The following is a 12614-nucleotide window of genomic DNA, read 5'->3' on the forward strand; positions in this document are numbered from 1 at the left end:
CCTGAGACGCCCTGGGGGAAGTGGTGACACGCTACTGTGTGGGTCCGGGTCAGTGTGGAGTCCCACTGTGAAACTGGCGAAGCCTGACTGAGGGATAGACAGGAGTGTCTGTTTCATCTTGAATCAGTCTGAAAGAACAACTCAAAAACAAAAATACCCTAGAATGGCATATCAGTATCGACCGTCGCAGTACAACACCCCGCCCGATCAAGGTTTCCTGTGGAACATATTTCAGAGGTAAGAAATGTAAAACAACCCCTCCAAAAAAAGGACGACACGATTTACATGGAGATGGGTCTGTCCCTCGTAACGTTTGTTTCGGTTTCCGTGTTTTTCTGAACGTGTTTCGAGCGAGGCGACCTGGCCGCAGCTGCTGTGTTAATGTGAGCTTTCCCGGAGCGGTGTGGGTGAACGCGGATCCGTGTGGGTACAGTCGCGTGATTGCCTGATCTCCCCTGACCGACGTGTCACAGGCGCGCGTTTCTTTCGCCGTGGCGTGTTTTGCTGTGTGGTGGGCGCCTGTCTGTCAGCGGTGACGTGCCAGCGTGTGGTGTTTCTTATCGCTCCCACGGATGAGGCAGGCTTGATCGCTGGGGGTTTCCGTGGGCTCCGCGGACGCGTACAGCACTGTGCAAGGCCCTGCCGTGTTGTCAATACAAACACTGGTCTCTGTACCCACGGGGCGTGAGGTTTACTGGCAGGTTTAGCTGATGTCACGCCAGGTTACTTCTTAGCTACCGAGATATGCAGGGAAATGACCTTACATCACCTGGGGTGTGGGGCTAGTCTACTATCTCCTGGATTTTGTTTCGACCTGAATAATCAATCACACAGTTAGTTCTTGGTTAGATTTGACATGATTTTTAAGGGTCTTTTAAATCTGGTCACTGGAACTTTAACTTCATGAAAGGTAAGGCTGTCAATAAAAACCCCTTAGGGGCTGGCTTGATGTGTTACAATTAATGCAGTTAACTGGAGAATTAGTTCTGCTCTCTTAACTGAGAGCTCTGGTGGAACAGAAACCTGTGACCTCAGGCCCGCTAGAAGTGGAGATGGGCCCCTCAGATTGAAATCCTAGGTGCTGCAGGATCTCTGTGATCTGTGTCTAAACATTGGAGGGGATGTTCTAATTCCATTTTCTCTGGCCTTGGGACTGAATTGAATCAAAGAATTTCAGAAATCAAAGCAAACTGTGGTCATTCATGCATCTTTATGCAGCTTTGATGGTACTTTATCTGAAAGGTATCGCTGCTCACCGTGCTTCTGTCAGGTTTCTAAAGGAAGGGAGGGCGGCGCTGCTCGTCAGTCGTCACCAGGAGTTGCTTGGTGTCAGTTCCAGTTTTTCATGCCTGCATAGCTGCCAGTTACTTCATTGACTCAGAGAGGATGGACATCCATCCATTTTCTCACTACTTTATCCAGTAGCTGGGTCACACCGGGGAGCCAGGCCAGCCTGGGGCGCAAGATGGGGTACACCCTGGGTGGGGTGCCAGTCCATCACAGGGCACAGACGCAGACACACTCTCACACCAGGGTCTATTTTCCAAGAAGCCAGTTAACCTACCAGCAGGTCTTTGGACTGTGGGGGGAAACAGGAGCAACAGAAGGAAAGTCCCGTGACCACAGGGTGACATGTAGACTCCACACAGACAGCACCCCAGGAACTGACCCCAGAGCCCCAGATCAGCGAGGCAGCAGTGCTGACCACTGGGCCTGAACATGACTCTATTTGAGTCCTTTCTCTGAAGGGGTTAGTTAAAAGGAAACTATTACACGTTGAAGTGCTGAAAAAAACCATCTGGGAACCCCGGTTTAAGGCACGCAATACTGAAATATACCGATGGGAAAAAAAGAATCGCAGCATTTTCTGGAATGAGAATACTATAGTTATAGCTGATGTACAAAACGTTGTCAATTTGTTTTAAGCCCTCTGACCAGCAATACAGCTTGTGCAGTGAGGCATTGAACTTGCCAATCACACGGAAGCTCGTTAGGTGCACTTTTACCCAACCAGGTCCAGGTGGAACAATGCCTGATCAGGTCACTTTTAAAAAGGCCTGAATTCAAAGCTTAGGTCACTGCAAGAAAAAGGCCACACTTCGTCAGTTTTGGTGCATTCCATAGTGTCTCGAATGTCACCAGGAGCAAGGGAGAGGGCCATTGGCATGCTGCAGGCAGGCATGTCATGTGCCAGCATTGCCAGACACTATGGAGTGAGCTGCTCCACTGAGACTGAAGAGAAGGTTTCAGCAGACCGGCAGGACAGATGACCCTCCAAGATCCGGTCACACTGTGACCACACCAGAGCAGGACAGACACACCAGACTGGTCCGTCCGAGAGATCGTTTCAGATCTGCCACCCGTACCGCTGCTGAACCTGCCAGCAGACACAATGTCCACATCAGTGACAGGACAGTGAGGCTCCATGCTGCTGGCCTTAGAGCAGGGCGACCTGTCAGAGGCCCTCTGCTCACACCTCCTAGACGTCACACCCGACTGGCTTGGGCCAGACAGAGGCTGTGATGGACTCATCAGCAGTGGCATCAGGTCCTCTTCATGGATGAGTCCCTCTTCAGCCTGTCCCACGCAGACGGGAGGGCCAGAGTGTGGAGGAGGAGGTGTTGCGTTTCTTTTTTCCATCAGTATATATATATAAAATACTTCCAGCAGATGCTGTGTGGAGGTCCTGTGTTTAATATCGGGGTACATCTGAAAGCACGGCAGGGACTGATGCTGTTAACCCGTCACATGCGAACCTCTGACTGTACTGCGACATCATCGAGGAGTCACAGTGGACAGAAGTGGAAACGCACTGTGCAGGCTGTTACTGTCTGCAAGTTCCTGATTGTCATGGGGCGTGTTGCAAGGCCAGCATGTTGTGTAACATATTCAAGATGGATGGCCAACAGCACAGTTTTACATACAAGCTAGGCAGTGTGTAAAATTCAAATCAATTCAAGCTTTATTGTCCCCTAGGGGAAGTTTGTTTTACAGCACAGTCAGAACACAACACAATGACAAATACACATCATCAAAAGGGAAGAGAATGCAGTAGTGTGACAGGAGAAAAGAAACAAGAGACAAGGTAATGACTTTGCATTGTTGAAGAGTGTAATTGCAGTGGGAAAGATATTTCCTGAGTCTGTTGGTTTTACACCTGGGGGCACAGAGGTGTCTCCCAGATGGGAGAAGTGTGAATTCACAATGGAGGGGTGAGACACACACTCCCTGGTGCTTTTGGCTTTCTTAGTCACCCTCTGTTTGTAAAGGATGCTTAAGTTTATTTGATTATTCCTGATTATTTTGCCACTTATATTCACTTGTAGAAAGGTCTTAAGGATAGTTTTATCTACCTTAAAGTACCTGTGTTTTCGAAGAAAGAAGAGTCCCTGTTGGCCTTTTTTATGGATCGTGTCAAATGGGTTGCCCGCGTGTCTGAAGTGACTGAATTGTTGGGACCATCAGGATGAAAGTGCTGTGTACAGTCCCATATTTAAAAAGCAAAAAGCATACAACTGGACGAACTGTCTCTTTCTGCTTCGCACTTCTCTTATATGTCCGTGTGAATGCCTCTATCACTACATCACAGAGCTCCTTGCACAGAGTGTCTGTGTACTCCAATACTGTACTTAGGTTGCCTTGTTCGTATTCCTGAGGAGCGAGCAAAAACCGGACAAAGTTGGTCTTTGTTGCCGGCTCATGTTGGGAAAGACTCGCACACCTATTCTACCCTGAGGCCCTGCACGTTTTTTCCACGGTGTGTAAGCTACTGAAGGGGGAAAATGACACACCCACAGTGAAGCAGTCAGCACTCCAGGGAAAATAAAATGTTCCCCCAAATAAACGTTTAACCTCGTCTCCACCCGCATACTTCTTGGTTTGGCCACACACTGAAGTGATTCGTTGTGCCACAACACGTTGCGTTGCCTGGACGCCTTGGGTCACATGACCGGCACTGTGGCGTGGTCAAAGGTCAAGTGAGTCACTCTGAGAGAGTCTCAACTGAATCATGGGGCAAAACCAGACATCGTTTTGGAGCTGGTAATGCTGATACCAGGGAGGGTTTTCTGCTAATTTTATGAGCAAGGTGAAAAATAAAAAACTGTATTTGAATAAACACATTTGCTCCCCATGAGTATGCAGGTGAAGACGGATACGTCTGTGCAAGTCACATTCCTACTGTGTGAGCCAGACTGTAGGAATGAAATTGACTTCTTTTGGTTTCAAGTTTAACATAGCAAATTATTCCCCATATCATAAAGTATTACCCTGCAGTCCTGAAATAAGGCTACACAGTGGTTCACCTATATCATTGTCTGTCATCACTAGTCAAATGAAATATTTTTAACGTCACCTATTCTACCCCAGGCAAAACTGTTTAAATGCTCCTAGATTTATCTTGCACTTCACCTGCCTGCGATGAGCAGGGGTACCAATGCAGCCCCAGAGCTGTTTTTAGTCACAACAGTAGCCAATCCAGTCCTGCAGGTCTTTTCATAGCTCAGTATTTTCATACCAGCTGTGAGAGAGGATCTGTTACTGTGCTTGCCTGTGATGCAGGTCTACATCTATTAGTGTGATAGCTGTTATCTGCAGAATTGTAAAAAAAGACCTGTAAACATGCTTTACCTTAATAAGGTGTAACAGTGAACTGCCGACAAAACAGACAGAACAGTAGAGGTCATCTATCTCTACCATGTCACTGGCTGTTCCTGTTGTTGGGCATGGTTGGTAGGTATGTTACTCTTAGGTTGACAGTGCTGGTCCTGGAGGGCCCGTCAGTGTGTCTGCAGAGTGTCCAGTCCAGGCCCCGCAGGGTGTCCAGTCCAGGCCCCGCAGGGTGTCCAGTCCTGTACCTGCAGGGCCGGTCAGTGTGACTGCAGGGTGTCCAGTCCTGCGCAGTGAACAGCGCAGTCCAGGCTTGCACAGGTAAACCTGGAGAGTCTGGAAGCAGGGACAGTAAAGACAGGGAGTGGAGAGTAATGCTGAAGATGAACCTCACAATATCCCCGGACTGAGGCTGGAGTGGCACTCCACAGCTTTGCCTGGGACAGCATGGCGGTTTTGCCCATTGCTGTCTGCTTGTGTGTGAGCCTGGGGAAAAGCTCTGCAGAACAGCGAAGACATGGCCTGTAGAGAAAGCAAACAGAGACTGGCCAGGGCAGGGCCCCCCCATATGTCTGGCCTTGTGTGTACAGTACACTTCGCTTCTGCGCCACACGAGCAGGGAACTGTTCGCTGACTGGCCGCAGTCTAACCTGGTTAAATGAAGATGCCCAAGAGTAAGCGAGGCAGCCACATACTGTACGCTCCTGTCTTCCTGTGGCATCCAGCAGCCTGAACACCGTCACTTCTTTGGTAATGTCACTCACCTACGGGAAAACGGAAGAGCTATTGCATTGTTCTCTCCTTCTGCCTTGTTAATATGATCCTTTTTTAATCCTTGCAGAGTGGACAAAGATCGGAGTGGGTCAATATCGGACACAGAGCTTCAGCAAGCTTTATCAAATGGTAAGTTTAATTTTAGAAGATCATTATCGACTCATTGAAACCAAACCATGTGTATCTTATGTTTGTATTTATTTTCGTTAGAGTTAGAAAGGCCTGGAGAGATGAGGTGAATAGCTTGATTGCAGGTTAGAACGAGATCGCAGAGATGCAGGTCGGTATAAGGGTGCTCATGTGTCGGCAGTGTAGAGGAAGAGGGACATTTTTTTACGTAGCTCAGCATAACTGTCCTGTAACCTCACAGCAATGTATCATTTTCACTGTGGCATGAACTGGGCGACACTATTGTACATGTCAGCATCTGTTTCTGTAGCATCAGTATCGGATGTGCTGTTGACTCGTAATCTGTGCCTCTTTATTCAGTTTATCTCTTATTATTGATCTAAGTAAGGGGGGGGGGGAGAAACACCCAGAGAAAGTAAAGTATTGATTGTTCCCAACCATTTTCCATCGTGTATAATATAGCTTCAGAACCTAAGGGAAGATGCTATACCACGTAGTATGTTTTTTTTTTTCTTCAATTCAGTTTTTGCTACTGGGTGCTATGTAGTAACCTTGGAAATGCTTGATAATAGTGTGACCCTGATAAAACCAGTAAACATGTGACTAAGGGATAGTCAGCTACGAGTGTGTGAAATTCCTGATGGCCTGTACAGTGTTAAATAGGAGGGGCCCTTGAGGAAGTATTTAGAGTGAAAAGAACTGGATGATGTACAAAGAATGGCTCACCTTTAAACCTGAGAGCAGGAGCCATGACTTTTCCCAGAGAGTAGTGGGAGCATTGAAGAAGCTATATTTGAATATTAATCTCGCAGTGTCAAATTAGAGTTTAATTAGCTTCCAGGGAAATTGGCCCTCAGTGTCCCTGTGTGTGTATCTGCCCTGTGATGGACTGGGGTCCTGTCCAGGGTGAGCGTGTGTGTCTGCCCTGTGCTGGACTGGCGTCCTGTCCAGGGTGAGTGTGTGTGTTTGTGTGTGGCCTGTGCTGGACTGGCGTCCTGTCCAGGGTGAGCGTGTGTGTCTGCCCTGTGATGGACTGGCGTCCTGTCCAGGGTGAGTGTGTGTGTGTGCCCTGTGATGGACTGGCGTCCTGTCCAGGGTGAGCGTGTGTGTCTGCCCTGTGCTGGACTGGCGTCCTGTCCAGGGTGAGCGTGTGTATCTGCCCTGTGCTGGACTGGCGTCCTGTCCAGGGTGAGCGTGTGTGTCTGCCCTGTGATGGACTGGCGTCCTGTCCAGGGTGAGTGTGTGTGTTTGTGTGTGGCCTGTGCTGGACTGGCGTCCTGTCCAGGGTGAGCGTGTGTGTCTGCCCTGTGATGGACTGGCGTCCTGTCCAGGGTGAGCGTGTGTGTCTGCCCTGTGCTGGACTGGCGTCCTGTCCAGGGTGAGTGTGTGTGTGTGCCCTGTGATGGACTGGCGTCCTGTCCAGGGTGAGCGTGTGTGTGTGGCCTATGATGGACTGGTGTCCTGTCCAGGGTGAGCGTGTGTGTCTGCCCTGTGATGGACTGGCGTCCTGTCCAGGGTGTACCCTGCCTTGCGCCTGTTGCCTGCTGGGAGAGACTCTACCTCCCCCCCGTCCTGAACTGGAAGAAGCAGTTAGAAAGTGGGTGGATGGTGTTCTGATTAGCTTTTGAAAAGCTGCCTCTGCAGTTTATTCTTCTTGTTGTCTTCAGATATCTGCAGATTTCATGCAGGAGTGATACAATGAAGCGTTTTGTCCCTGCTTTGTTGTTGAGCCTCCAGCTGCCCTGTGAGGAACCCGGAGCGAAGTGTTTCTGTTGGCTTTGGGTGCTGCTGTCTTTTCCGTGAGCACTGCTTCAGAGTGGAGTGAACTGAACACTCTTGTGTTGCTGGACACAGGAGGTCCTTGTTTAGTTATTTTGTGGTGGAAATATTCAAGCTGTCACAGAAATGGCCATTAACACTTGCATGCTTTGTGCTTAAGAGTGCCTCCCATTTTTAATATGATTTAGTACCCGTTATGATTTGCAGTGTGTCTTAACTCACAGGGTACAGAATAAACTGGCTCCCAGCTCCCAGTCTGGGTGGATTTTGGGTAATTCATGACTGTTTTCAGTCTCATCCAGCTTTGAAGTCAGGCTTGGCTCTCTCGAGCAAGAGAGTTTTGTTTGTCCAGTTTGATCAAGCAGAAAGTTTATTCCAATAAATTGAGGGTCATATTTTTCATAGCTATTCGCTTAGCTCGAAAGCTTGTTCTTTTAATTTTAAGAATTAGAAGTATTAATCTGTCATGAGCAAAACAAAACCTGAGACCAGAAAAAACATTTTGTCATGATAGTTGTTTATTTCTACTTTCCAAAACATGAAAGGAAGAAGACTGTGGACAAGTGAAGGAGCTGTTTTGAAGCTAAAGGCTTGGGCAACAGTTGCGCAGCAGAGTAAAAGCCAGCTGATTTGGTGGAGAGTTAAGGCCAGGTTGCTGAAAACTTAATTTGCCTCCTTTTAATACTGCGCTAGAGATGCTGATTTCACAACAACGTTAGAAGACACACTGTACTCGAGAAGACACAACATTCATAGGAGAAAGTGTAGAAGCTCTTATTGATGAAATATTTCTCTGCATAAGTCCCTCAGAATGGTTTAGACCATGAATCATAGTTCACAGCATAGTTAGTTTGTGTTTCACTCTGCTCTTCAGGGTAAGATGGCCTAGCCTGTGCCTCAGTCTGTGTGTATTACTCAATAGTGCGATGCGTTCCATAATTCTTCTGGTTTTCAGAAGGCACTGATATTTCTGGTTTTGTTTTCTCGCCCTTTTCTTCAGGTACATGGACACCTTTTAACCCAGTGACTGTCCGATCAATCATATGTAAGTCGTCAATTCCAAGAAACTGCTGACCTGTTAAGGAATCCGGGCTGTCTACTCTGATTCCTCTTGAGAGGGCGTTGGTGTCTGTGTGTTGGTCTTCGGATCTGTTTTCTGATTACCCCGCAGGATGGAGATGTGTTTACAGTAGTCCTTTTTGACTTGACTGTAAAAAAAATGTGTTTGCATGTCATCCCAAAAGAATATATTTTAATTTACAATAAATGCAGGTTTACTTAAAACACGAAACAAAATGGGGGTTACATCTTTGCTCTGGGTGGCATTATTTTAAATACCAAAAAACATCATACTATCGTTCTGAGGTCATGTTAGAGCTTTGATTTGCCTTAAGTTTGGTGAAAAACTGGAGCGAGTAGAACATTCATGGGATTTCATTTAGACTCACAACTGTGGCTTTGTGCTTTGTACTGCCGAACTGCCTGTGACAAAGCCACTTTTCGGTCAGAGTTAAAGTAGTAACAATTCATAGGCTTCAGAAAGTGTTTGTACTTTGCTTTAGTTTACATTTTGGCTGAAGATCCAACAAAAACGCGAGACCCCATTGCTAAATGTTCTGATGTAATGTAACTGGAAATTAAATAGAAAGTATTTGACACAACCACATTCCATAGTGCTTCTTCTATTGTGTTTTGTGTGAATGAGAATTTTGGGACTAATATGGCATTTGTGTACAGGAAACTTGAATTTGAATTTCTGGTGAAAGTGAAATCAATTATCTCAAGATAAATCTTGCCAACAGAGCGCACTTGGTTCATAATTTGTGTTGTTTTTTTTTAATTTTGAGTGAGGTTTGTCAGGTCAAGAGCTTTGAGATACTATCTTTTAAAGTTGCTATATAAATTAGTTTATTACTGTCTTTAATTTCATTTTCACCCTTCTTTGTGTTTAGCCATGTTTGACAGGGACAATAAAGGAGGAGTGAATTTTAATGAGTTTTCAGGCGTCTGGAAATACATCACAGACTGGCAGAACATCTTCCGGACATACGACAGAGACAGCTCTGGACTAATTGACAAGAACGAGCTTAAGCAAGCTCTGGCTGGATTTGGTGAGAAATGTGTGCTTTTCATTTATCAAAGTAAAGCTCATACTTGGTGGTAATCTGTAAGACATTCCCTGACCTATTCCTGTAAGTGTTAGAATATAGTGTCAAAACAGAATAAAAAATACTTACATTTGATTTTTGCAACTTGTCTACAGGTCTTTATGAATGGTGCAGATCTGTTCATTATGTTTGACATCATATAAAACATTGCAGGGGAATTAAAACTTGGAGTATGGCTGTTGTTATTAGTAAATTAGGCGTTATTAGTAAAAAAATTACAAATTTTGTGTTAATTGGAAAAACATTTAAGGAGACAGGAAAACTATTAATCCTCTTGCACAGTTGTTCTATGGATGTTGGAAGACATTTAACACTAAGAGCTAAATATTTGTTTCTAGGCTTTACCTTATAAACCTGTTTCATTGAGCAGCTGCTCAAACTTGAGAGATTAAAGATTATGAGAGGAGGAAACGTCAGCGAAGGCGTCTTTTAGAAGTGTGGGAAGCTAGACCATCATGCACCCTGTGTGATTTGACATTTTCTCTGCTTATTCTCTCAAGGTTATCGCCTCTCCGATCAGTTTTATGACATTCTCATTCAGAAGTTTGACAGACAAAGAAAAGGACAGGTGGCTTTTGATGACTTCATTCAGTGCTGCATTGTCCTACAGGTGACTTTCTTTGTCTGTTTTAGGAATGTTTGTGTCTTTGTGTGTGTTAGTTACTGGAGACATGCTCCTTAGCTGTGGTACATATGCTGGTTTCATATTCTACACTTTTTAAGCCATCAGTGCAGAGGAACCTTTGAAACTGAAAACAGGGGGAAGGAAATATTAGGTATTGACATTTTTAAGAAAAGAAAAGGTTTAAAGTAGTGCCTGTTCATTGCTGAGATGCTGTTCACAGTGCTTCTGAAGTGATTCTAATAAATGAATATTTGTTTCATAGTTCACTACTTGAAGTTTCCCGCATTGATTATTCTGCATATGTACCACAGCCTTTAAGTTCCTGCTTAATGTATTTAAGGCAAGAGGCAAAACCTTAAATGCAACATTGCTTCTTGTTTGTTAAACATCTTTTGATGGGTGACAGCTGAAAGAAAGTGTAACGTTTTAAACCTAAGGTTAAAACATGTTTGCAGTGAATTACAGAAAACAACGGTTTTGTGTAGCTGTTTAGCTCTTTCTGCAAAAAATGTAAAAGATCTACATCAATTAAAAAAGATTTGCACCATAAACGCAACGCTTTAAAATCCATTTACCTTTCATTTGCAGAGACTGACGGATGTGTTCAGGAGGTACGACACAGATCAGGATGGCTGGATTCAGGTGTCTTATGAACAGTACTTGTCGATGGTCCTCAATGTTGTATAATAGCAAAGCGCCATTCCTGGACCACTGACCATGTGGACAGCCTGATGTTCCAGAACGGTCTTCCATGTTGTCTTACCCTTCTCTTACTGCAGATGAGGCAGAGAAATTGAGGAGGAATCGCTCCTTTTTATTTCATTTACTAATATGTTAATAGTTCTGATTCAGGCTGTGAATGTCACTTGTAAAATTAATTGCATACAGTCCTGAAGATGTTGTCCTACACCCATGAAGCATGGCCCTAACTGACACAGAGCCTTTTATATCCTAGTGACCCACAGTCTCAAATCCACATGGTGAAAGCAGGTAATGTTTAGACATAATTCCTGGTTTTAAGTTCACTACATTAGTTCATATCCTGAAGCAAATCTTTTTTTTAACAAGCGATACTTACATTATACTACATTAGAAAGTACAGTGCCAAGTAGAAGTAGCTCAAGCTTTTGTAAAGCCTTTGTCTTATGATTTTGTAATGCATGGTGCCTTAAACTGCACAGCTGCTTCTTTTTTTTTTACGAAAATACTTAATGCAAAGTTGTGCAGGAAGTGGTCTGATCCCCAAATAATCATGTAGAAATGATTCTGGGAGAGTTGGCAGCAAACAAGCATGAATTGATGGTCACAAAAACACGCAAGTTAGACTTCAGGGGACTTCAGTCCCCCAAGACAGCAGCAGGTTTTAAACTGCTAGCAACTAACCGAAAAGTTGCTTTGAAGAACTTGGAAACAGAATCTCTATAAATGCCAAAATAGACTGAAAACGCAACAGTACTTTCTCCTGTTGCTCCGATCAGTCAGGACACGATGAGATATAGAACTGTTGCTCATTATGCACTTGATGAAAGTTTTAGATTGACAGACTGAACAGTGATATTGGTGCGAAAGTGCTAAAGAATGCAAAGAAAAATTGGAAGAGGGCTTTTTTTCAAGCCCAGGTCTCTTTTAAAATAGTATATAGTTTTAGCTATATATTTATGTTCATGTCTATTGACCTGTCCTCTGAAGCAGAGAGATTCCTTCTGATGCCAAGACAGAGCAGTCTTCCTGGACCTGAACTCTCCCCACAGTAAACCAGTGTCCTACAGAAACCTGTTTGGTATGAATGAATGAAGATGAGCCGACTGCAGCAGGTCGAGGGATTGTGTAGTTGTCTGTGTGGTAGCTACAGGATGCTACAAATGCTGAAACATATCTGTACTAAACTGCCCTGCAGGATGTGGAGATACCCCTTTCTGTCTTGATGTTGTAAACAGGACATTGCCAGTTTATTTTGTAATGGTGTTGGAGTACCATTTTGTAATGCAGAAATCGTCATTCCTGTAACCCTCTCTCATTCCTCTGGTGTCAGACTTGCCTTTGGTGCCCTGGAGCTGCAACAGTGACAAAGTAAATCGAAACAGCTCCTTCATTGTCAAAGTTGCCAAAACTATCCTTGTCCATGAATGAAAAAGGGAGATGGGACTTTAGAGCACATGGAATGTAATCCAGATCATCTCATTTTCACAGTCCACAAAGCTGGTATAGAATGCAACTTATTTTGTATATTAAAATAATGTTAATATTACCATGTATGTGTGTATTCCTTACAAGGTTTTTAATCTTTGCTTCGTTTGATAAAATCTTTTCCTCCAGTTAAAGACTGCAGCTTGAGAAACAACATAATACAGGAATACGCTACATCCCAACACAATAATTCTCTCACAATTACACATAGGGCAGAGTAGTTTATGGTTGCAGACATTTTTTTCTGAAACTTTTTTGTGTTAGGATTTGCTTAACAGGACAGTAACTCCACAAATAACGTTTTGCAGTTTTTGATGATGAAGATGCTACAACAGAGTGTTCAT

At 44.5% G+C, this 12614-nt stretch overlaps 1 protein-coding gene across 1 annotated transcript; it reads left to right on the forward strand.

The window, feature by feature from the left end:
• Nucleotides 1–42: 42 nt before the first annotated feature.
• Nucleotides 43–12331, forward strand: pdcd6 (programmed cell death 6). The gene is made up of 6 exons (XM_006634474.3): nt 43–237; nt 5450–5511; nt 8291–8335; nt 9243–9401; nt 9959–10068; nt 10672–12331. The coding sequence occupies exons 1-6, from the start codon at nt 164–166 to the stop codon at nt 10768–10770; spliced, it is 549 nt and encodes a 182-aa protein (XP_006634537.1). The 5' UTR covers nt 43–163; the 3' UTR covers nt 10771–12331.
• Nucleotides 12332–12614: the final 283 nt, after the last annotated feature.

The sequence above is a fragment of the Lepisosteus oculatus genome, chromosome 6 (genome assembly GCF_040954835.1).
Source record: "Lepisosteus oculatus isolate fLepOcu1 chromosome 6, fLepOcu1.hap2, whole genome shotgun sequence".
Lineage (NCBI taxonomy): Eukaryota > Metazoa > Chordata > Actinopteri > Semionotiformes > Lepisosteidae > Lepisosteus > Lepisosteus oculatus.

Excerpts from the sequence above, each read along its gene's own strand:
- pdcd6 (XM_006634474.3), top strand. The coding sequence starts at position 164 with ATGGCATATCAGTATCGACCGTCGCAGTACAACACCCCGCCCGATCAA. Across the intron at positions 238-5,449 it reads CTGTGGAACATATTTCAGAG|AGTGGACAAAGATCGGAGTG; the intron begins GTAAGAAATGTA and ends TAATCCTTGCAG. Across the intron at positions 9,402-9,958 it reads GCAAGCTCTGGCTGGATTTG|GTTATCGCCTCTCCGATCAG; the intron begins GTGAGAAATGTG and ends TATTCTCTCAAG.